General features: G+C 43.0%; 3 protein-coding genes across 4 annotated transcripts; 1 reads left to right on the forward strand and 2 right to left on the reverse strand.

The window, feature by feature from the left end:
- Positions 1–517: 517 nt before the first annotated feature.
- LOC308136218 (protein regulator of cytokinesis 1-like) lies at positions 518–6,091 on the forward strand. The gene is made up of 14 exons (XM_080504475.1): positions 518–576; positions 1,290–1,422; positions 1,507–1,629; positions 1,716–1,949; positions 2,029–2,199; positions 2,311–2,460; positions 2,547–2,694; positions 2,790–2,926; positions 3,017–3,112; positions 3,419–3,565; positions 3,649–3,759; positions 3,857–3,961; positions 4,590–4,760; positions 5,653–6,091. The coding sequence occupies exons 1-14, from the start codon at positions 566–568 to the stop codon at positions 5,722–5,724; spliced, it is 1,809 nt and encodes a 602-aa protein (XP_080360601.1). The 5' UTR covers positions 518–565; the 3' UTR covers positions 5,725–6,091.
- A 127-nt stretch (positions 6,092–6,218) lies between these two features.
- On the reverse strand, positions 6,219–9,776 carry LOC308136221 (ubiquitin-associated protein 1-like; the record flags this gene model as incomplete). The annotated part of the gene is made up of 5 exons (XM_080504478.1): positions 6,219–6,353; positions 6,427–6,528; positions 6,948–7,118; positions 7,620–8,270; positions 9,654–9,776. 5 exons carry the CDS (start codon positions 9,774–9,776, stop codon positions 6,219–6,221), a joined length of 1,182 nt encoding a protein of 393 aa, XP_080360604.1.
- A 790-nt stretch (positions 9,777–10,566) lies between these two features.
- On the reverse strand, positions 10,567–21,298 carry clpxb (caseinolytic mitochondrial matrix peptidase chaperone subunit Xb). 2 transcript variants are annotated; one of them, XM_080504473.1, is made up of 15 exons: positions 21,067–21,298; positions 20,494–20,569; positions 18,480–18,640; positions 18,241–18,355; positions 17,676–17,830; positions 17,413–17,572; positions 16,271–16,312; positions 15,554–15,730; positions 15,297–15,461; positions 14,332–14,420; positions 13,586–13,750; positions 13,188–13,487; positions 12,307–12,399; positions 12,093–12,199; positions 10,567–12,003 (listed from the first exon to the last, which is right to left on the reverse strand). In XM_080504473.1, the coding sequence occupies exons 2-15, from the start codon at positions 20,546–20,548 to the stop codon at positions 11,913–11,915; spliced, it is 1,875 nt and encodes a 624-aa protein (XP_080360599.1). In that variant the 5' UTR covers positions 20,549–20,569; positions 21,067–21,298; the 3' UTR covers positions 10,567–11,912. The 2 variants fall into 2 exon arrangements, with proteins under 2 accessions (XP_080360599.1, XP_080360600.1); XM_080504474.1 differs by lacking the exon at positions 16,271–16,312.
- Positions 21,299–22,104: the final 806 nt, after the last annotated feature.

Genomic DNA, 22,104 nt, shown 5'->3' on the forward strand with positions numbered 1-22,104 from the left:
AATCATCTTTTTTTAAGTGAAATTGTTTATGTGTTCTATGCTTTTAAATCAGTGTGTAATCATACATTAAACTGAATAATTTGCAATAAAAAGTGGAAAAACTGGGGTGTTTCAAAACTTTTGACGATAGCGTGTATGTGCCTTTAAGTAACCTATCGCCAGCAACTGCTTTCCTTTGTACTGTAATACATTTCTAAACCTGTACTTTTTCTTTTCACTTAAGCTTTTTTTACACAAGTATATGTACTTCAACTTCAATTACAATATAATATAATATAATATAATATAATATAATATAATATAATATAATATAATATATAATACGATAGGCGTGAGCGGCCGTCCAGTCCCCGGATGTTCCCACAGTGACGTCAGTAGAACTGTCCAATCAGAGACCTGGATTTGTTTTGCAGCAGATTTGAAATACAGTCGACGAACTGAACCAGCCACCGGACGACAGCATCCGCGGCAGCACCCAGTCTTCGCTGTGTTTCTGTTGGGAAACCCCGCTTCACACGTTAGAGAAGCTCGTTTTTAAAACACACCGGTTGTCTGCGACAGCGATATGAGAGTGAGGTTAGTGTGTACCAGACGTATTGTGTGTAACTCGTGTTTTCTTCCCACTGTTCCAACTGCTGATTTGAATTGAGGCTAGCTATTAGCTCTAACGTTTACCGGTGGTGTCGCGGATGGAGGGTTGCCGCTTCTCTTTGCTAAAATTGGTGGTTTTGATCTGCTGAGACAAACATTTAAAGTCACCAATTCGTCCGTCTCCAGTTAGAAAATATTAGTTAATAGGTCGCAGGTGCGATGTGACCGGTGTTTCGGATTAACTGGTTTCCCTGATAACTGGTGACAGACTTCCTCGACTGTCCAGTGTTGCTGCTTCTAAAATCGGTTGTTAAAAATCACCGACAGAAAGCCGTACCTCTCCTCACAAGCGCCGACTAACTACATAAAAAATGAAGTGTCGTAACTTTTGTGATTCTCGTTCAAACACCTGCTGTCAAAGGTTTCTTCCTCTTACAGGGAGTTTTTTCCACAGTCACAAATAAATCTGCTTGCTCGTGTGGATTCGTTGGGTTTTTCTCTGTCAAAAACACCTAGAAATGACTGTTATATTTGCTGCTATATATAAATAAAGTTTAATAGAATTCTCAGCAGCGACGGCTGCAGAAAGAAGTCGGTCACCAGTTAACAGGGAACCCGTATAATCCGAAACACCGTTGTTAAACCTCCACACTGACGTGTGAAAGACAAGAATAGTAACCCACTCGTTCACCCTCCAGCGAAGTCCACGCAGCAGAGTCTGTGGCCTACCTCAACAGAGCTCTGATCAAGCTGCAGGACATCTGGGAGGAAATTGGAATCCCTGAGGAGCAGCGGGTCCAGAGAACCAACGATGTCAACAAGCATATCAAAGTGAGGCGCCACACTCCTGTCAAGACACCAGCTTTCTACCAAGCTAATCTAACCACACCTTTTTATATCCGTCTTCACCTGCAGGGTCTGCTGGACCTGATGATTGCTGAAGAAGAGGAGCTCAAGAAGCGACTGTTGAAAAACATCGAGTCTGGCCGCCAGGAACTCGACAATCTCTGCAGTGAACTTCAGTTGCCTCATTTTGAGGTACAGTTCATACCTGTCACATGTTGTCGTTTACTTTTATAGGAATACAAAAATTCCTTCCAAATCACCGTGGGGTTTCTTTGCAGGAGGAGGCCGGGTGTACCATGCTGCAGATGGAGAAAAATAGCCGAACCCGTCTGGAGGTAATGAAGCAGCACAAGAGGCAGAGGCTGCAGGAGCTTGAGAGTCTCTCTGTCACAGACCGCCAGCTTTGCAATGTCATGTGCACCGCGCCCTTCGACATTGACTTGACGACTGTCCCTTCACTGAAGCAACTGGAAAGCTACAAAAACTACCTTGATAATCTGACCAAAGAGAAGGTGAGACAAATGTTCTCTTGAGTCTTTTTTTTTCATCCCATATTTCTGGATGCATTTGTAACCTATCCTAACTCCCCAGGACCATCGTCACAATGAATTTGTGAGCATGAAGAAGGAGATTATCGTCTGCATGGACGACCTGGAGCAGCTCCCCGAGACCAGTTTTGAGACCAACGTGATGTACGAGGACGAGGAAGCATTTTGTTTGTCAAATGACAACATGTCTGCTCTCAAACTGCTGCTCGCCAAGGTTTGTTATCGTTGCAACAACTTCTCACTTAAACCTCGAGGAGTAGCAAATTATTCCATCTGCATTTTCTGGATATTGATGGTGGGACTATCTCTTGTATCGACTTTCTAGTTGCAAGAGCGCAAGACGGAGAGGGAACGACGTTGTTCGAGTTTCCGCGCCAAGATCCAGGAACTGTGGGATCGGCTCCAGACTCCACAAGAGGACAGGGAAGCATTCTCGGATCACATGGTTCAGTCCAAGAAGAAGAACTTTGAGGCAGTAAGAAAATGCTGGTTTTCTCAGTACGATGCAGCATTATATTGTTTCACCAGCAAAAAGTTGTAATTGGTTGTTTTCGTTTTCAGCTCCAGGCCGAGGTCCAGCGTCTTGAGCTGTTGAAAATGCAGAGTCTGAAAACCTTCACTGAGGCCATCAGGGCGGAGATTGCCGGTTTGTGGGGAAAGTGTTTCTACAGCCAAGAACAACAGAAAGCTTTTATTGCCTACAATGATGGTAATTACCTTTTTAAATAAACTCTCTTAAAAATAGGACTCCAGACTGGAGGGGGGGGGAAAAACTCACTCACGACACATTTGGTTTTCTTGAAGACGATTTTACAGAAGAGCTTCTCGCCCTCCACGAGTCTGAGGCTGGGATGCTGAAGACGTATTACGAGGATCACAAGGAGCTGTTCGAGGGAGTCACAAAGTGGCAGAGCAACTGGACCTTGTTTTTGGAACTTGACGTGAGCGCGAGCACCCGTTTGGCGTGAGCTTTCTTTCAAAGCAAACTCGCTCTGGTTATAGTTTGTGACCGTGTGTCCTCGCCTCCTCAGAGGAAGGCCAATGACCCGTCCAGGTTCAACAACAGAGGCGGGAACCTGCTGAAAGAAGAAAAGCAGAGAAGCGGGCTGCAGATCAGTTTGCCCAAGGTGAGAAAACATTTAGAGTTTACACTCTGAGCTTATTTAAGGCCAATGTTGTGAAAATTGAATGAAGTTGGTGAGATGATGTAAAAGGGGTAAGTGGTGTTCCACACATTTACCTCGAGAAGTGGCCATATAAGTCTTTGGTATGAAATATTGAAGCACTACCATCAGATATTGTATTAAAACGATGTGCTGAGGGGCTGTCGAGCAGTTTGGACCACATCGAGCTGTAAAAAGCTCCAGTGACTTCTCGACACAAGAACAGTGGCCTCGTCCAAGACTGACGTAGTGCACCTCTCAATATTCCAGCTGGAGAAGACTCTGAAAGTGACGATTGACGCCTGGGAGCAGGAGCACGACAAAGCGTTCCTGGTGAATGGACAGAAGTTCCTGGAGTACGTGCAGCAGCAGTGGGATCACCACCACGCTGAGAAGGAGAAGGAGAAGCTGGAAAGGGTTTGTGAGATTTTCTGTGATTTGAAAGGTTTCGCAAAAGTGTTTCCAAAGTCACCGACACCGTTTTCGTTTGACGCGTGAAGCAATTGAAGAAAACAAAGCAGACCCAGGAGGAGATGCTTTATGGAACGGCAGCAAGGACGCCGTCAAAGAGGCGGCTGCCAGGAACTCCTACGCCCGGAAAACTGAGAAAGGTAAAGCCGCTCGGCCAGTACAGACCCACTGCTCGTACAGCAATGATTACATTGCAAAAATGACCCCCTCTCTATTTTATTCCCTCTTTTCTCTAAGTTGAATGGCACCTGCACGGTCTCCACTCCCAACAGCTTTCTTAGTTCTGGGCTGGGTGGAACCATGTGTATGTCCTCCAATCAGAAACCACTGTCTGCCAACAAGGTGTGCCCCCTGCCGCCCTCCTCCGTCACTCTCTATCCGATTCACCGCGCTGACGGTTCAGGTCCAGGATCAGGCCCGTGGATATTAGCTTCTGTTGGTGACTTGTCTGTTAAGCAGTCATTTCTATGCACAGGTGCATCTAAAGCACGAGGAAACGATTGATTGAATGGTTTTATTTCCCCACATAACTTGGTTCAAACGGTAACACTTTGGTATACTTAAGGTTTCATACACATCAAATAAAACCTGTTTTTCCTTTATAAATCATAAATAAAAGTTTCGATTAGATGTGATCTTTTACCTTCCCATATTTCCATCTATATCAACATTTTGCTACGCTTTGTTACAAATGTGGAAATAACTGACAAAACTATTGACTTTTCAACAATATTTTAAGTTGTTTTTTTTGTTTTTAAAGATGCACCTTTGGTCATATTGTCTCCTTTCTGTGCTGCACATCTCAACACAGGCTGTTAAAACTCTACTTCACCAATGATATTAAAAACAATCCCCAGAGATTGAAATAACAATTCATTGGCAATATTACCAATTCTGATTGTCCATTGTCTTGAAATCCAATCCATAAAGTTCTTTCTTTCTTCTTTTTTATCTCAATCTCTTGCCGAAGGGTTTGGGCTTGCGCACCGCCGGACATGGACGGACCCCGCGAGCACTAGACCGAAACAAGGAAAACCTCTCCCACCTTAGAAATACTCCGAGTGGCACTTTAAGGTCTCAGGATACTCAAGATCGCACCTTCACCTTTAATTCTGTTGCTGCCACCTATTCGGAATTTGCGGTAAATTTGTTTTTGCATCCGTTTCATTACAAAGTTCACCGGACATGATGGGCTCATTTAACTTTTATTTACAAAAGAATCCTGAAACGTGAGAATTTTGTAGTCGACACTCCTGTACAGAGATACAACTCTGTTATCTGTGTTGTATATCTTAAGCTGAATTTTATCTGTTTGACATACAATCTGGAGAAAAAAAATCACATTTGAAAATCTGCTGATGCACAAAAATAATCTTTTTACTGCATGATGTCAATCGGCTGATCTTAAGTGTGTAACTGGTAACTATCCTCCACAGTAATGACACTTATTCTAATAGTCTAACATCAGATCTTAATACAGTAAACCTCAAAGGTTGTCGCACTTATTGATCAGACCTCATAGATGTACCAAAATAAGAGTATCTACTTGTTATATTCAGAATGCCAATTCTTTTATCAGGGAATGCAATAAATAATTTAGCTTACGTCTAGTCTACATTGTTTTGAATGAATTAAAATTATTAAGTTTGATTATAGCCATGGCTTGTTTGTCCTCCAGGCTTTATTACATCTACAGCTTTATTTTATAGATTACGTGGCCTATTAAAGTGTTAATTTTATTCAAACCATACTTTTAAGAACGTCAGCATATATAAAATGAGTTAAGATTAGAGATGGAAGTGACGTGTCAACCTGAGGAGAGGAACTTGACACTGAATGATTTTCTGAAACAAAACCTTCATTCACTCGTTGGTAAATGAATCCGAATTTTAAAAAGTATGAAATGTAAAGATGCAAAAAAGAAATTTCAGAACTTTAATGCATGTCGTATCGACAAAGATGTAATTTACTGACGAATGTTTTAACGTTGAGTCCTCCCAAGGGTAATTGATTGAAAACCTTGTTCTTTCCAGAGGGACCTCTCGAAATCTGCAAAGTCGGTTGGAAAGCCAGGAATCCTGAACTCCACCGTCACTCACCAGTGATCAGAAGGATTTCCACCGAGAGTCGATCAGCTCATCCGGGGAAGATTTTTTTTCATTGTGATGGAGAAGACGTGACTTCAGTGTGAACTCCTGACAAAAAAAGTGTAAATATTTGAATCTGAGGCCTGTCTTACGTTTCGGGGGGGGGTTCCTGCTGTTGGGGTTTGCTTTTATCGATGCTGCTGCTGTGTTTCACTCGAATTTTTAGATTTTTGATGTGGTTGGAACTTTTAAATACTGTTTACCATATCTACACTACTATCTTGTTTCATCACTCCAGCAGTAAGTCAGTGCACCGTGTTTTTCTCATTCCAGCTGGCATGACAGCTACATTTTCTTTTGCAGAAGCTTTTTTTTTTTTTTTTTAAATAAAGATTTTAAAAAAATATATAATTTGAGTCCATTTATTTTTTTTTCCTGTTTTGCCTTGCATCACAAGCATCCATGTCAGAGTTGCATCTAATTGTAGATTCCTCTGGAGACGATGAGCCGTTTCACGCCATGCGTGTCATGAGTTCTTCGAGGGCCTTCTCGCGGTGATTCTCATGAACAAGCAGCACTTCTTTGATGGCGCTCTGCTGGAAGCCCATCTCGTTGAACTGAGCCAGAAGGCGCAGGAACTCCGCAGCCTGAAACGAAAGCGTCGTCGTTCAGCTGTATAAGATTCAACGCCGACTCCCCGTGCGGAGACACTGCTTTTACCTTGCTCTCACAGTTCTGGAACATCTCCAAGGCTTCCTCCACCTGCGCTTCATCGTAACCAAGATCACACAGGCGGTCGCTGGCAACCAAGTATTTCAAGACCTGTCGGGAGCGAGGGAATCGTGAGAAGACTGGATAGCGGATGAAGTGGTCGGCACTCGCGTTGTCTCACATCAAGGATTCATTTCTGCTTGGATACTAGGAGTCCTACGTTGTTTAGTGGTTTAAAAATGCTAAAAGTTGTGGCGACATTGCCATCTCAAGTTTAATCTGGTAGAATCTAAAATATGGTCTGTCAGCTCTTCAAACCGTTTTGGACTAAAGCTTGTTTTGATTACACCGACAATAGATTCTGGCCTAAAATATATGGTTTAGTGAAATAATTTCCATTTTATTACATGAAAAACATTACTGCAAAAGTTAACGAGGTAAATCAAAATGATCAACACTTTAAAATCGTGGATTTTTTCTTTCTTTTTTTTTACGGTAAATGGAAAATATCAGTTTGTTTCAATGGCCACCTTTTCTGGACTCCTGTAGCCGGTCTTCTGCAGGGCCAGAATGGCAGTGCGCAGGGGGTATCCCCTCTCTGTGATGGTCTCCAGGAGCTCCCTCTCCTCCTGGCTGAGTGCCGACAGAAGTTCTGCAGCAGAGTCGCAGAAAACCCCGCGGTTGGCAGCAGTTGTCAGGACCTGATGGGGGAAACGTGAAGAGTGCAGCGCGTGGAGTGAGTCGTGCCGCTTTTGTTTTGTGAGCAAATTGAGTCACGCCGTTTGTTTTTAGTCTAGCTTTGTTGAAGATCTGATTTTTTTTTTTTTTTAGCAAGAAGCTTCATCCTCTGCTGTCCTCTCTGATTTCTCTGTTTCTCATTGGAATAGATTTGGGTTTGTAAGAGTGGACAAGTTAGGGTTTGGTCGCTGGCTAAATTTCGTACCCATGCCTAAAGGCAACACAGAGGTTGACTAAACGACATGATTTCCTTTATAAATCTATTGGTTTGAATTGGAAAGCAATTGTATGCAGTACCAGTAACTGTTTCCATCACTCACAAGAGCTAATTTTTATCATTTTAATTCATCGCCAGCAAAGTCAGTGGTAACAAAGTTCAGTCAAGGTTCAGTCGAATGAGTGGTAGTTGTACTTATTTTCTTTAATCACGATTTCTGATTTCTGACGCTGTCGGAGAAACTGACCTTCTTCCTGTGGGTTTTGACCACCGGGCCCGCAGACGAAGGTCGCTGCAGCACCCTGGACGGGGGAGGACCGGCAGGTGGTGTGTTCTGGGAGAACTTCCTGCCCAGAAAGGCCGGCGAGCGCTGCCTCTTCTTCTGGCCTGTGCGCAGGGGGCTGACCTGCTGCTGCCGGTGCTGGTCCAGTGCTCGAAGAGGCTCCCTGCACTCTGACATAGAAGGAGAAGAGCCCCTCTTGCCTCTGAGGACGTGAGGCGAGCCGGCCTTACAGTGGTGAGCGGAAGGACCCGGGTGCTGGTCTTTCACCCTGCAGACGGGGTCTTTGGTTGCGGCGCTCCGAGGCCGCTCCCTGCTCCTGATGCGGCGGGGTGCGTCTTCGGCGGAGGACCCCTCGTTGTCCTCGGAGTAACCGTCCTCCTCGTCGGAGCCCGATATGCGGAACGAGACGGTGCGATAATGCATCCAGCGAGCGTCCGCGGAGTTCAGGCTGTAGCTGCGAGGCCGAGAGTCCGGGGGCCACTGGTCGCTGCTCCCGTGTCCCACCCTGCGGCTCTCCAGCGGGCTGCCGAACATTAGCCAGTAAGGAGGGCAGGACGGAGCCTGGCAGGCCGCTGGCTGGCCGCTTAAAATCCACCTCTCCAGGTAGAAATCATACTGACAGAAGAGAAATACAGGCAACATTCACAAACAGTGGTAAGTTAGTATAATTCTGCAGACAAAGGCGCCCTGAAGCCACAGTAGCTCAATAAAATCCACTCTTTCCTTCCCTTTATCATCATTTAATAATATGTTTACTATCTTCTGGGCCCTCGGTGAGAATGTCTACAGTTTAGGTCGAGGTTGGGATTGGGGGAATGCTGCCTTTAGAAATGCTCCTGAAATGTCTGTTTCAATAAGACAACAACCATCTTGGAACCAGGCATCATGGAGTAGCCAGCCCAGTCCTCAGAATAAATCCTATTGAAAACTTGTGGAAATTGTGGAACGTTGTTTAAACTTCATGCAACACAGATGTGAAGCAGTTCACAGGAAGAGTAAATATTATTTTAATGATCCACAGGAATACTAAATACTAACGATTTTTTGATTTGTTTATACAGTGAATATCGGAGTTTGTAAGTTTGTAGACTTCGTCACGACTTAAAATTGCGTAACTTGTTGCTGTGCTTCAAGAGAAAACATTGAAATGTAAAATAATTAATGGTTACAATGAAAAATGAAATCAGAAATAATTAAGGATAACTTCGAGTAAGTTTTAATTTTTCTCTTCTTTTGTATGACTTCTGTTATGTTTTGTTTTCCTCTTTTGTATTAATACTTTTACATTTTATTTGTCTGTGAGTTTTTTCCCTTTACTTCTCTTTTTTTCACTGGTGTAATGGGTAACTTTAAGGATTTTTAAAGGAAAAGCAGAACTAAGCCTTGGCTGCAGCCTATGCCCATTTTGGTGCAGTTAAAAAAATGTCTTAAAAAAAAAAAACGTGCATAAACTTTTAAGTACTATAAACTGAATGCACAAAAGTTGCACTGTATCTGTAACTGAAAAAAACCTTTCATTCATTCATTCATAAAGAAAAATGCAGACATTACTATTATTTTTTTCCAACAGTCCATGTTTCTTCATTTTATTGTTTGTGGATTGTGCAGCATTCCCAATGCATGGAGTTGAAAACTATTCTATGTTGTATATTTACTATTTTGTTTTCAAACACACTGCCATTCATTTGAACACAACTGGAGACACCAACACTCAGACCTGCTCCCTCATTTACCAACACATTCATTTTTGTTTTGCCTTATTCCCACCATCAATCCCCCTGACCTGTTATCAGTGTCGTCAGTGTGTTTTCCTCACCTACAGAATACATTTAGAGCTAATGGACGCCTTCCTGCCAGCATTACATAACGGAAAGTGGTATCATATTAAACCGGCATTACAATTCTACACTGTGCTTTATATAAACAGACAAAAAAAGCAGATTTCAAGGAAACACTCCCATTTAGAGAAGTGTGTGTGTGTGTACACTTGTATGAGACCTTGGTGTCCTGCATTATCTGGTGGCAGTCTGGTACGGTGATGTTTGGAGCTTCCAGAGGATGCACCTCCTCCACCAACGGACCCAGCAGGGTCTGAAACAGGACGTCCTCCAGAACGTTCATCTACAGCAAGGAGCCCCCACAAGTAATCTGCATCGAGACAATCCCGCCACCCGATAAAATAAAAACAAAATCCTGAATTTAGATGTACAGGCCATATTTAGTATTTTCGCTGCATTTTCAAAAATAAGATCTTACCTTTCTTTTGTCTTTTCTTCCACGTCTTCAGTGATCTGAATCAGTCGCAGGTGTTTACAGACATCAGTGTGTGATAAACCGCTTCATCGCTAAGCCTCTGACATGCAGACGCCTGCAATAATCCAGCCTGCAAAGGACTACTACAGGTGATGGGGGGGGGGGGGCTTTCACACGTACACAAGTCATTTGATAACAAATACAACTACAACACAAGAGAGGGAAAAGCTCAATTGTGTTCAGAATTGTTCATTCTGGCAATTTACACACTTCCGCACACTTTCCAATGAGTCATTGTGTGTTTTATAATTTTGGGGGGCGGGGGGGGAGGGGTTGCAGCCTTTTTCAGAATCTGTAACCAAAGACACATTAAAGACAGTTTTAATTCTCTCGTGGAGTTGAATGAAGAGATGAGATTAGAGAAACGCTGAGTTATCGGGAAACAAAAGAACGGCGCAATACTTTCCAGAGATGAGCCGATTACATAATGCTGACAGCTCAACACTGCAGCACATTGTGACAAGTGTGGTATTTACTTTATTTGTCTCGGTGGTTTGTCACGTGTCGCGAATCATGTTATCGGGAGCCCTTCCGGGAAAGCGGTGAAGCGCACACAATCCACACTCCAGCTGGGAGGTAAAGAACCGTTTGGTTTTGTACAGATATACCTTTTATTTATTTTTTTTCATCTTGAATAATCACAATTTAGGTTTCACAAACTTTGGGGGTGGTGGGGGGGTGGGGTTACAGGTTCTGTAACAGACCTCTGGAGAAAGAAAAGCAGCTCGAACACTTGCTAAAAAGAAAAAAACAGAAAAGTGAAGGGAGATCAATTCTAGCTTCAAACGAGAGCTCAAAAACGTACGTGAAGTATTCGAGTACAGCAGCGTGGTTCAGTCAAGAGTGTTCAGGTGGAGAATTGAACTGAATACCGTTTAGTAACAGGCTACATCACTAAACAGCCGGGCAGACACAAGGAAAAGGATTCTGGTTTGGAGAAAGAGCCAGCCAGTTGGGAGAAGGTTAATGCAGCTACTTTCAACTGTGATATTTAAGAAGTGGAATATCTGGTGTGATTTAGTTCAGGAATATCGACAAAGGTAGCTAATGCACAACAATCCTTCATCAACGCTTCCAAAGTTACCCGGCTGACCTGCTCGTCTTTTATTGTAAAGCAGTGTTCTGATCCAGTCCCGACATGCAGACGTCAAGAAGTGAACACGTATAACGTCTCCTGAAGAATTGGGCTAGAAACAAATAAAAGCGAAGCAAAACACTGAAAAATAACCATTCTGGCCGTTTAAAAGGTTTCTTCACCGTCTCCCATCTGCTTAGATTTAGTGTGCTGGTGCGGTCTACTTTTACAATGTGTTCTCATAGCGAGAGGTCGGGTCATACAAACGCTACCGAAGCGGCGCAGCGAAGCATTTACAGCCCGTTTCATTGTGAGCACCATTATTACAATGGTGGTAAAGAAGAAAGAAAAAAACAAACCATCAAAATATTGATGTGTTCATGGAATATCATGCCCTTATGAAGTAAGGCATTACTTGACATGGTTACCGCCACATCTACACTTTCTCAACACCCCCATGTTTTCAAGTGTACAGTATGATCCCGACATGTTCCATTTGCTCCCCTTGCCGTTAACAGCCCTTCACCACAAAGAGAAAACAAAAGAAAACCAGCTACAAATACTTCCGTGAATAAAATTGCATTATCTTTATATAGATAAAATGTTAACAATCCCTAGAGATTGAAGAATCTTATAAAGGTCTTCCCTGGGCGTGCACCACTACTGGATTAACATCTGATGCACAGGACCAAAAGTTGTTACGCTCTCTTCAGCTTGTTCATCATGAAAACCTCCCCAGCGATGTCCACAGTTTATTTGTCAGGGGCTATAATAAAAGAGGTGGTACCAAACGCGGTATCCAAAAAGTTCATAGTAATCTAATGATTTCAGACGGCAACGGTCTTCAGTTGAAATGAGTCAGGCGTGATTCAGTTGTTAGCGGCGTCAGCCTGCCGAGGCCAGTTCTCCTCCTCGATGCCGGAGTCGTACTCCTCCTCTGCCGAATCCTTGGCCGGAGCTCTGAAATTCAAATGGAAGCCAAAGTTCAAGTTTCACACCGAGTTGAGAGATTCGGCGAACGACGCCGCGGGAACCTGAGCTCCTCTGACCTGATGTATCTCGGCTGAGATTTGCCCAGAACAACCTCTTTGTCCATCTCCACGGCCATGATGTCGGAGTGCGGCACCTCAAACATCGGCTCCAGGAGGAGCTTTTCCTGCGGGAAAGAAAAAAAGAGAGAGAGATTTCGTTTTTACAACGGCAACACAGAAGTTAGAAAAAACATCTCCAACACAAGCTTTGGAAATAAAACTAGTCACACACCATGATGGATCGGAGTCCGCGAGCACCGGTTTTCCTCTCCAAAGCCATTCTGGCGATCGCCCTCAAAGCATCTGGCGTCACGTTGAGCTCACACTGAAACCAAAAGACAGAGACCATTAAGTACGGAGAGGGGAGGGGGTGTACAAGTACTTGTGTTACTTTTTTTTTTTTACAAACATACAAAGCATGAAGTTAAAAATTATCAATTGATGAATGTTTGTACCCAATCTGCTTGCTTATGCATGCATGCACACACACACACACACACACCCTTTTAAGCTGCTTTTGTTCACTGATTGACAGTAAAGTACCGGCTCGCCTGGACCTTTTAACTACATCATTTTCACTTTTTAAACTAAACCAATGCAAAAATGGTGGCAGTTAAAATATATATTATAAATAAATAAATACATTTTAATGTGGTAAAATAAGAAATGGTGCTGAAACCAAAGTGTAACGATTGCAGACATCACAGACATTTACTAGATGTTCCGAGTCGGAACATCTGAGCAACACAAGAAAACGTTTTATTCTCAATGCCCATTTATTCCCAAAATATTAGCAATCCGACGCAGTGCGAGTGAAGCTCAGGGAAACGTGATATTTTCCTCGAGATGTAGAAACACTAATGGTTTGCTCGGGTAAAAGTGAGTCGACGGTTCAGCTCATCATTTGTCGCGTCTCTCCTGAAGGGAAGAGAAGCGACGGCGTCACAAACCTGACAGGAATGAAGACTTGCAGGTACTTCAGTGAATGAAGCTGCATTCCCCCCCCCCCGACACAATGCTCTGCATTGTGATCCCAGCTGACTTCATATAAATGAGTCAGCCGTTGACTGAACCAGACTGAAACGCGGCACTATGACAACTGCCACATCTTACTTTGTCCATGCTGAACAGAGCCTGGTACTGAGGCACCACGGCGTTGCGAGGTTCGGTCAAGATCCGGACCAGCGTTTCTTCGTCCAGGCTGTGAAGGGGCACGACGACGGGGAGGCGGCCCACGAACTCCGGGATCATGCCGAACTCGATCAGGTCCCTGGCTTCCACGTGCTTCAGCAGCCGGTCCTTCTCCTCGATCTCTGCCACCGTGTCCGTCTCGCCGCTGGTGTTGGCCAAGTCGGCGGCGGCGGCCGCACGGCGCCCTTTCCCCAGGTTAGAGGGAGTCCCAAAACCCAAGTACTGGAGAGAGACGCACCACGCTCAAATTAAGAGGCTCGAGCGACAACGGGCAGGAGCCCTGAGCCTTCACACGTCGCGGCCTGTGGAAAAAGAAATACCTTCTCATTCTTTCTCCGGCTGATGATTCTGTCGAGTCCATTGAAGGCACCGGAAGCAACAAACAGGATGTTTGTGGTGTCAACCTGCACCGTCTCTCCTCGCAGCTTCCTGGAGTTCTTCTCGGGAACATTGACGATGGTGCCCTCCAGCAGCTTAAGCAAACCCTGACAGAAAGGAAGAGAACACAATATCAAGACAGGCAATAGAACAATGCTCATGTTATCGTTAAACTGTGTTTTGAATGATGAAACTATCAGCGTATCATTTTTAATAGTTTTTTGTTTTTTTTATTGTCATTGGTTTCATTAAAGCACATTTTGGAATATGAATCGAGGGCTTTGGATGAAGACATATGACCATCAGTACATTGACTCAGTAACTGTTAAGTACAGTAACTAAGTACTACCAGTGGTATGCAAGATTCTTGTGTCCAAATATTTTTTTTATTAATTTAAACTTATCCAATACTATTAAAAAATGGATAAAGCAATAAAACCTGCTCTCCTACATGTGCAGGTTGGAATCGTCACACTGGTAAGTCACAAAGCTGGAATACTTCAGTGAGCACAGTTTAGGACTATTCCCTAATGTGTGGAAACATTAAAGACTAAATATATTAAAAAAAAAAAAAAAAAACCCTAACAAAACCTGGTGATTGACGATGATCAGATTAGAAATGCACATCCCGGCACAAATACCCTCATTATAATGTTACTTATATTTTATTTAGTGGCTGATTACTGACCTGCTGGACTCCTTCTCCACCCACGTCTCGCAGCTGGTGGATTCCAGGTACGCTGCCGATCTTGTCGACCTCGTCCAGGAAAACGATACCTGAGGGTGAAACGTGAGGCCAGAGTCAGTCTGGTTGCAAGTTCAACGCTCGTAGCAACGCTCTCTGACACAAACGGGCCCCGTTTTGCAAACACTTTTGTCTGCATGAATGTGAAGTGTTTACTTTAGTTTTTGACCTAATGCAGTCACACAAATCTCCACTAGAAGCAAACATGGAGTACAAACATTGTCTGTGCAGCCAGGAACGCTTCAAATGATACTTCGTGTGCACATTTTAGATAATTAGCAGCAGATAAATCTGGTGAGAAACTGGTTTTGGATCCATTTCATCCAATATGAAAATGTTATTACAAAATGTGATAATTCAGCCAATGTTGACGAGATCAATTACAAACATTACGTCAACACGACATGGACGAATTTCAAATGACTCAAATGCAAGAAAAACCTTTGTCGTGAACTTGTCAAATATTTGACTCTCCTTTGATAAAAAAAAAAAAAAAGAATTTTCTGGCTGTAGAAATATCAAAAAAGCCTAACGAGTGACAGTTTGACAGATGTTGAAAGTTATCTGGGGGGGGGCACATCTTTTCAATACTGCAGTTTTTTTTTACCATACGTGCGATGAAGACTACTGTAAAGCAAAAAAGCTCTTGCTGCGCTTAAAATTTCCTCGGAATTACAAATGCTCTGGTAGTTGTTGATATTTGTTTTTCATACACAGATATTGTGTCGGCAGTGAGAGGATGGGAAGAAGAGGGTTCCTTTTGCTTGACGGTGAGATTTGATCCCCGTTACAGGGGGCTTCTTTTGAATTCTTGTTTGTGAAACAGTCAAGATATTTATCGAGGTAGACACATGGAAGGGTTTCGACGCCGACACCTCACTGCTGTTATACATAGGCTCTCTGCCCACCTTGTTGCGCTTTGTCCACCGAGTAGTTGGCATCCTGCAGAAGTTTGGCGATGACGGACTCGATGTCTTCTCCCACATACCCCGCTTGAGTCAGTGTGGTACAGTCGCAGATAGCGAAAGGAACATCCAGACAGCGGGCCAGTGTCTGCGCCAACAGGGTTTTGCCTGGAAGAAATGTAAAGAGACCCATCTGGAAGTGAGCCTTGGCGGGTGGCGTTCCGTTAGCGACCGTGAGCAACGCCCAACGAAACACGAACCTGAACCAGTTGGACCGAGGAGTATAATATTGCTCTTCTCCAGTTTAATGTCGGTGTGCGTGGAGTCCAGGATCTCGCCGCCCCTCCTCTCCTGAGGCGCCTGCTGGCTGGCCTGCTGCTGCATGGACGCCCCGAGCGCGTTGCCGTGAGGACTGATCCCCGCGATCTGCAGCAGCTCTGCAACAACAAACCGTACATAACCGTTGCCGCTATGACTTAGAAAAGCCTACATCTTTCTGTTCATATGAATCCGCCGCTGTTGCAAAAAGCAAATTGGCGCTCGTGGACATTTGTGCAACCCCCCCCCTCCCAACGTCGGGCCAGAAATATATGTGCTCTGATCAGCGACAGTGTGGAGTTACTACATGAGGAGGGCGACATTTTAAATAGCTGAAGTCTGAATGTAGGTCATAGGGCTATCTTATCATTTGTGGCGTCAGTCAGATGAATCGCATTGCTTCGGTTCTGCACAAGTTGTAAACTGTTCTACGGTGGAATAGTCCCTCTACAGGATCTGCAATAGAAAGGCTCTAATAGGTCCGATAACACATCATATTGTCGGAAATCACTCACTGCAAAAGGCTAAAATAAATTAATCACGGCGGTCTGTACGTTTTGGCATTTGTGCAACTCAAATCAGAAAACTGCTGATCAAGTGTTGCGACTTGAAATGTCAGATTGGATACGACATGACAGTAAGGTGGACCAGTCACTTACTTGTGAATCTGTATTCATCCTCTCGTCTTCTCATCTCTAGCTCTACAGGGAGAGGATGAAAGTACTGACAATCAATATTAGCACTTAACATTACCTTTACGACATTAGCAGTACAGTCTATGGAAGACAGTTTGTGCGACTGTGTGGAGTAAACATTGAACAAATGCCAAATAATACAGATTTGGATCTAAGGAGTTGAGCTGCGACCTTCATCAGTTGCTTGTGTAAAGATCACGAAACTCTCTGTTTATAATCTGTGGTACACATCGTGTGCCTTATGGGTGCATCCTTTGTTTGGATTTACTGAGGGGGGGTTGTGTCCATTAGCTTTAGACATGCAGTTGATTTATTCAGGTTAAGGTAACGACACCACAGCTAATTGAAAGTGTGTTGGAAATTATTCTAATCTCCCTGAAAACGACAAAAGATTATGTGAAGCACAATAAAAGAACAGAAAGAAAAAAATTCTTGAAAAGTTTCACTTCATATTTCATGGATCTAAACGAACGACGCGTTTTCCCGATTTTAATTCAATTATAAGAAACAAAAACAACTGTATTTTATGTTATTGTTTTATCAGCACCTGCGCTGCAGCTTTGGATTCTTATTCTGATAAGACATAAACTAAAACAGCTCAAATGATTTATTCTAACTGTTGTTGGCTCAAACAATGTTTCTCTGTTGATGGTGAAATAAATCAATAACAGACTTGCGTACTCAGCGTTCTTTTTTTGGGGATAAATATCAGCAGTTGTTGAGATGCACCAAGGCAGAGTTAAACTCAACACAGCATTATGTGCTTCTGCTCTTCCATTGTTCTCTATAGTGAATGTATTTTCATTCAAGAGCTTGACTACATGACAGAAATAAATACTTTAAATTATACGTACAAAAGACTTAAGCCTAAAAGAAAGTTATTCGTCATCTGATGAATCGTCTCTGTCTGAACCATTCAGCTCAACGCTCTGTACCTTGTATGCGATTTCAAATTGATTTGCACAATATGGACTTTGCTTTTTTTTTTTCTGCACTGCACAATCGTACACATCAGAGTACAAAGGATATCTGGTGTGAATGCATGTAAAAAAAAAAAAAAAAATGCTGTGAACAGTGTTTCCCAGGTGCAGGACAGTCATACTGACCACGCGGTGTTAGAGACGGTTGCTTTTCCACCTCCACCTGCTGCCGGCTCCCAGCAGGGATGTTGTTGTAGATGCGCTTGTAGTGATTGTACACCGCCACGGCCAACACCTTCTTTGCATAAGACTGGCCAACGACATACTTGTCCAAATAAGCGTATATCTAAAAGAAAGAAAACAACAACAAAGCCATTTAATCTCCACAGTTCACTAAATGGTGGCAAAATGTTTTTGTTTTTTTTGATAAGTTAGTTCCTGGTTGTGACCTTCTTCGGAGGAGGTGGAGGTTTCTGTGCGAACGCCAGCTTCACAGCCTCTGCAGCAGACTCTGGCTCTTTGTTCAGCCCTTTCTTGGAGTCCGTCTCAGACAGCACCACAAAGAAGTGATGACACTTCTCACATTTCACAAATCGTGTCGATGCTACAAAAGAACAATGCACAAAACAATCGGCACTAAATATGGAGGAAAAACAACCTTTTATAGACACTTTCGAACATAATCTTGACAGGCTTCAAGTCCAGGTGATGAAGCCCAAAGCAGTGATAATCATGGCTGCACATTATCAATGAAACACACAATGTGACCTGTGGTGAAACACTTAAGATATTGATGTGTTTTTCTTTTGGGATTCAGTCTTCAAATTAGCAGTGCTTTCTCTTGTTCAACCCAATTGTTCTTTCTTCATGTTCACAGCAAAAGTGGAATAGTTGTTAATTGTCGTCTTTTGTGCCTTTTCCTCAAAATTCTTTCGCCTGTGCTTCAGACTCTTGGCTTGCTGCTTGTTTGGGATGATAAAGTTACCTGAAATGTTGGGAGTATCTTGTACTTACATACAAAGGTCTCTACATGTGTGCAGGGGTCTCCACATTTAGGGCAACGTAATTGGCTTCCACCCTTGCCTGACCCTCCGGATCCCGACAGTCTCTTCCCCTCGCTGATGCTTTTCTGTGTAAATACAACATTAACGTGTAAAAAAAAAAAGAAAAAAGTTTTAACTTGCCATCCATTTACAAGTTGGTGTGAATTCATGAAATAAGGTTTTTTTTGTTTTTTTTCTTTCAAAGTTTACCTTCCCAGTATCACTTCCGCCGTCTTTTGTTGTCCCATCTTTCGCGGCATAACAGACGGCGGTCTCTGAAAACGACCTCACACGTACCCGGGAAGGTAAATGAGTTTCCCGAAAGCCCTGACGACTCAGAGAAAACAGCTGAATCCTGGAGCATGACAGTCCTGTAACAACAGCAACACACAACAATCATGACTACGATCAGATGTCTCATAATACAACTCCTAATAATTTTCTTGAATGACTAACAATTCCTAGAATAGATTTTCTTATGTCTTGATTCATCTGTTCCTCACCAGCAACATTAGGTAATTTGATCATTTACACTTAATTTTCATTTAAAGAACAACTCATTTTCTGTAAAACATTTTGATAACTGTAAAGAATTTGACTGATTGATGTTATTACTTTAAAAATCGAATGGAGTAACTATTCAGCAAACGGACTAGAATTGCTCTTTTGGTGCAGCTGAGTGCATCAGGGAAAAGACTTCAATCACAAAACATAGTAAACTTTCAGCAAAATCTGTGCTTTCTGGACTTAATAGACAGGAAGTACATAGTGGTCCACTTAAGTATAGGTACCATTATCGTTTCTAAAGTCACATACTGAGAAACACTTAATTCATTGATTTCAAGTTAAAAGTACGGGCTTAAAAACACAGGTCATCAACTTTTTTGAAAGTGAGAACTTTTACAAGGGTATTGAGTCATACCAAGGGCGAATGGCTTCACTTTAATTGAATAATTAGTTAAATATTTCTTCTCACACTGTCCTGTCAGGCTACCGGGGGTCTGTGGACACAATCTCTTCAGGCCAGAAGTCACGTGCACCACCCTTCGTCTTCCACTCATTTTGTGACCACACCACTTCCATTTCCTACGATTTTCTTTTGTTTTACATGTGCAGATTTAAATAACAAATGTAATCAGATCAATGGCAGAGATGGCGATATTGAGGAGAAATGTATGTGTGTTAATTCAACTTCTCATGATCAGATAACTGCTGAAAAAGCAAATCACATTGACTTGAACACTTTGAATGATCTTATTAAGTCCAGAAATCCGATCATTTTTAGTGGGCCTATACAGGCTCAGTGCTATTTCGGACAATTTTTTTTTTTTTTTTTTTTTTAAGTTCAACTTTATTTATATAGCGCCAAATACAACACAGTCATTTCCAAGTGCCTCTTATAGAGATACCCAAAAGACAAGTTGCTCAAGTTTATCAGGTCACAATATTATTCAACAGGCTCTTTCTTTCTGTGATCGCTTGTCTGACATGGGTTTTTTTTACCCTCTTGTGACATTGTGATTTTATAGCTGTAAAACTTAAAGAAAATTGTGTAATAAGCAAGCGCCTTTGAACCTTTACACTTTTCCAACTTTCATTATTTGCAAGTTATTGAGCACTATCGTGGGTTTTCAATGGCACATATTATGAATGGAAATCGTACATTTATACATGCAGCAGTCCGGAGAGCTACAAACAATTAGATTTAAAACTAAAATAAAAGAACAATTTTGAATATAAAGAATATGCATGTGTTTACGATGAGTGTCAGAAAAAGACAAAAAGTAATTGACAACTTCACTTAATTACAGTGATATTGTCAGAGGCTGCGTCTTATAACCAGGGGCACAATGTATGAAAACATGTACTGTAGTACAGCTTGTGCCTGGGCCTACTCTGTGGGCTACGGGGGAGGGGGGGTTGTAGCAACAGGTTAGCCAAGCTACATAATTCCCACTTTTGTTTTTTTCTAAAGGACTTCTCCCACAAAAGCCACAGCAATCCCAGTTACGGAACGCTGATGTGACGCAACAGCCCCGCGCCTAACTATAGCCGCTGGTCTCTTCCAATGACTTTTCCACCTGCTGTTGACAATATCTGCGCGTCTTGTCATAACAAACGGTAATCTGGGTTAGCGCTAGACCCAGTTCACTTGTCACACGCAGCAATGTCACGCAGATTTACACCGCGAGCACAGAGTGTACTTTCCCTTTCCCTTTCATACCTCTGTGGGCAGTGTTCAGCAACACCCGGGCGGCAGAGGTGCACGGACAGGACATAGCTTCGTCTGTCTCTCGATCCTGAAAGCAAAACACAAGAGTTTTTAGCGTCGCGCTGAGCTGATGACATTATCAGTGGCTGTCAGCGCGCTGACAAACAGGAGAGGCCGGTCAGCGCTCCAACGTCACTGTTAGCATTAGCAGGTCACTGCCTAAATCAAGGTAGCGCCAACACCTCTGCATTAACTCTTGATTAAATATAGACTAAATGAGCCGCCGCTGTTGAACAGTCCTTGTCGGAGCTGCAATGACACAGAATAATTAGCACGACTGGTTCGCGTTGACGTACAGGTGCCTGTTCGCTGCTTGAGCTAGGCCCGAGTCAGAGCCACCTAGCGTCTGTAGCAGGCTGCGAGCAGGCACACAGACGGACAGTGTTACATATGGTTACACAGAGGTTAAGCAGGCCGTCCTCACACTGCTGCATTAGTGGGGCAGCGGTGGATTCGGTTGTTTCCACTGCAACGACGCAACAGGCGGCGGGAGGACAACGTGTTCGCAGGCTAATTCATACTCACGGTGAAACCGGTGGCTTCTTGACAGCTTAACCACGCACACACAAATTCGCTAAGTCACTACAGCTCTGGCTCTCTTGTCGTAGCTCGACAGGTCAGTGTGTCATGCTCGAGGTACAGTGCCTGTTACATGAATCAGGAGGAGTTTACTGCTCCGGGCCGTTATTTCCCAGGTGGGACGCGACCCAAAGTGATGTAACGCCTGCTGTTATGAACTAGGTCGGGTGTTCTGCTAGCTAACTAGCCTCCCCCCTTTGGGTAACCGTGGTTAGCAGAAGAGCTTGAGCAGGTGTGGAGTGTATTATCAACATGGACGCCCCGTTCGCGGTGACGCAGCGCAGTACCATCCAGGATCATTACAGATCTGTGAAGACGCAGGCTCATGCTGCGGCTGCGTTCAAGCTGCCCCGTAAAATGCAGCGCTTGAAATGGAATTGTGAAACGTTATGTTGCATTCAGGTGGTTGTCGTAAATATTCTTAGGTGTCAATGAGTGCAAATGGTTGTATTATAGTTTGTAATACTATTGAAATACATAATGGTACTTGGATACGACCCAGATTCCCCAACAGCGAAGACAATGTATGTAAAAAAAATTTAAAAAACCCAGCAGATTTAGAGTTAATTAAGTTTGAAAATGATCAAAACGCTTTATTTCTCATTGTTGAATTATTTTGAAATTGGGATTTTACTTGTATAATAGAAAAGAATAGAGTAGAATGGAATAAAAAATACTTTGTGGATTCCAGGAAAAATTCTTAGTTGTGTTGCTTCGCAGAGAGTAATATTCTATAACAGTATTATAGAATCTAAAAAAAAAAAAAGATACAGTACAGAGTCCTCAATATCAAATATATTAAAGAAGATTGTGGAGGTCACAGTGACATGAGTTTTAAGTTACCCAAGATGATAATTGAGGCAATAGGATGTTGATTCTCGTAATCCTCAGGCTGTTGCACAGATAATGATGGTGCAGACAAATGTGGGGTTCATGGTAAAAGATTAAGAAATGGTTATAATATTTACATAAATTGTTTGAACA

Source organism: Blennius ocellaris (assembly GCF_963422515.1).
Source record: "Blennius ocellaris genome assembly, chromosome: 11".
In the NCBI taxonomy this organism is placed as follows: domain Eukaryota; kingdom Metazoa; phylum Chordata; class Actinopteri; order Blenniiformes; family Blenniidae; genus Blennius; species Blennius ocellaris.

What these genes read in the sequence shown, in the direction of transcription:
- LOC308136218 (XM_080504475.1), top strand. An exon ending in AGAAGAAGAACTTTGAGGCA is followed by an intron (nt 2,461 to 2,546) that starts GTAAGAAAATGC and finishes TTTCGTTTTCAG; the next exon opens with CTCCAGGCCGAGGTCCAGCG. An exon ending in CCACCTATTCGGAATTTGCG is followed by an intron (nt 4,761 to 5,652) that starts GTAAATTTGTTT and finishes TGTTCTTTCCAG; the next exon opens with AGGGACCTCTCGAAATCTGC.
- clpxb (XM_080504473.1), bottom strand. Translation starts at nt 20,548, where the DNA reads ATGTCCTGTCCGTGCACCTCTGCCGCCCGGGTGTTGCTGAACACTGCC. An exon ending in ACCGTCTCTAACACCGCGTG is followed by an intron (nt 16,313 to 17,412) that starts GTCAGTATGACT and finishes CTCTCCCTGTAG; the next exon opens with AGCTAGAGATGAGAAGACGA. An exon ending in TCTCAGCCGAGATACATCAG is followed by an intron (nt 12,004 to 12,092) that starts GTCAGAGGAGCT and finishes TTTGAATTTCAG; the next exon opens with AGCTCCGGCCAAGGATTCGG.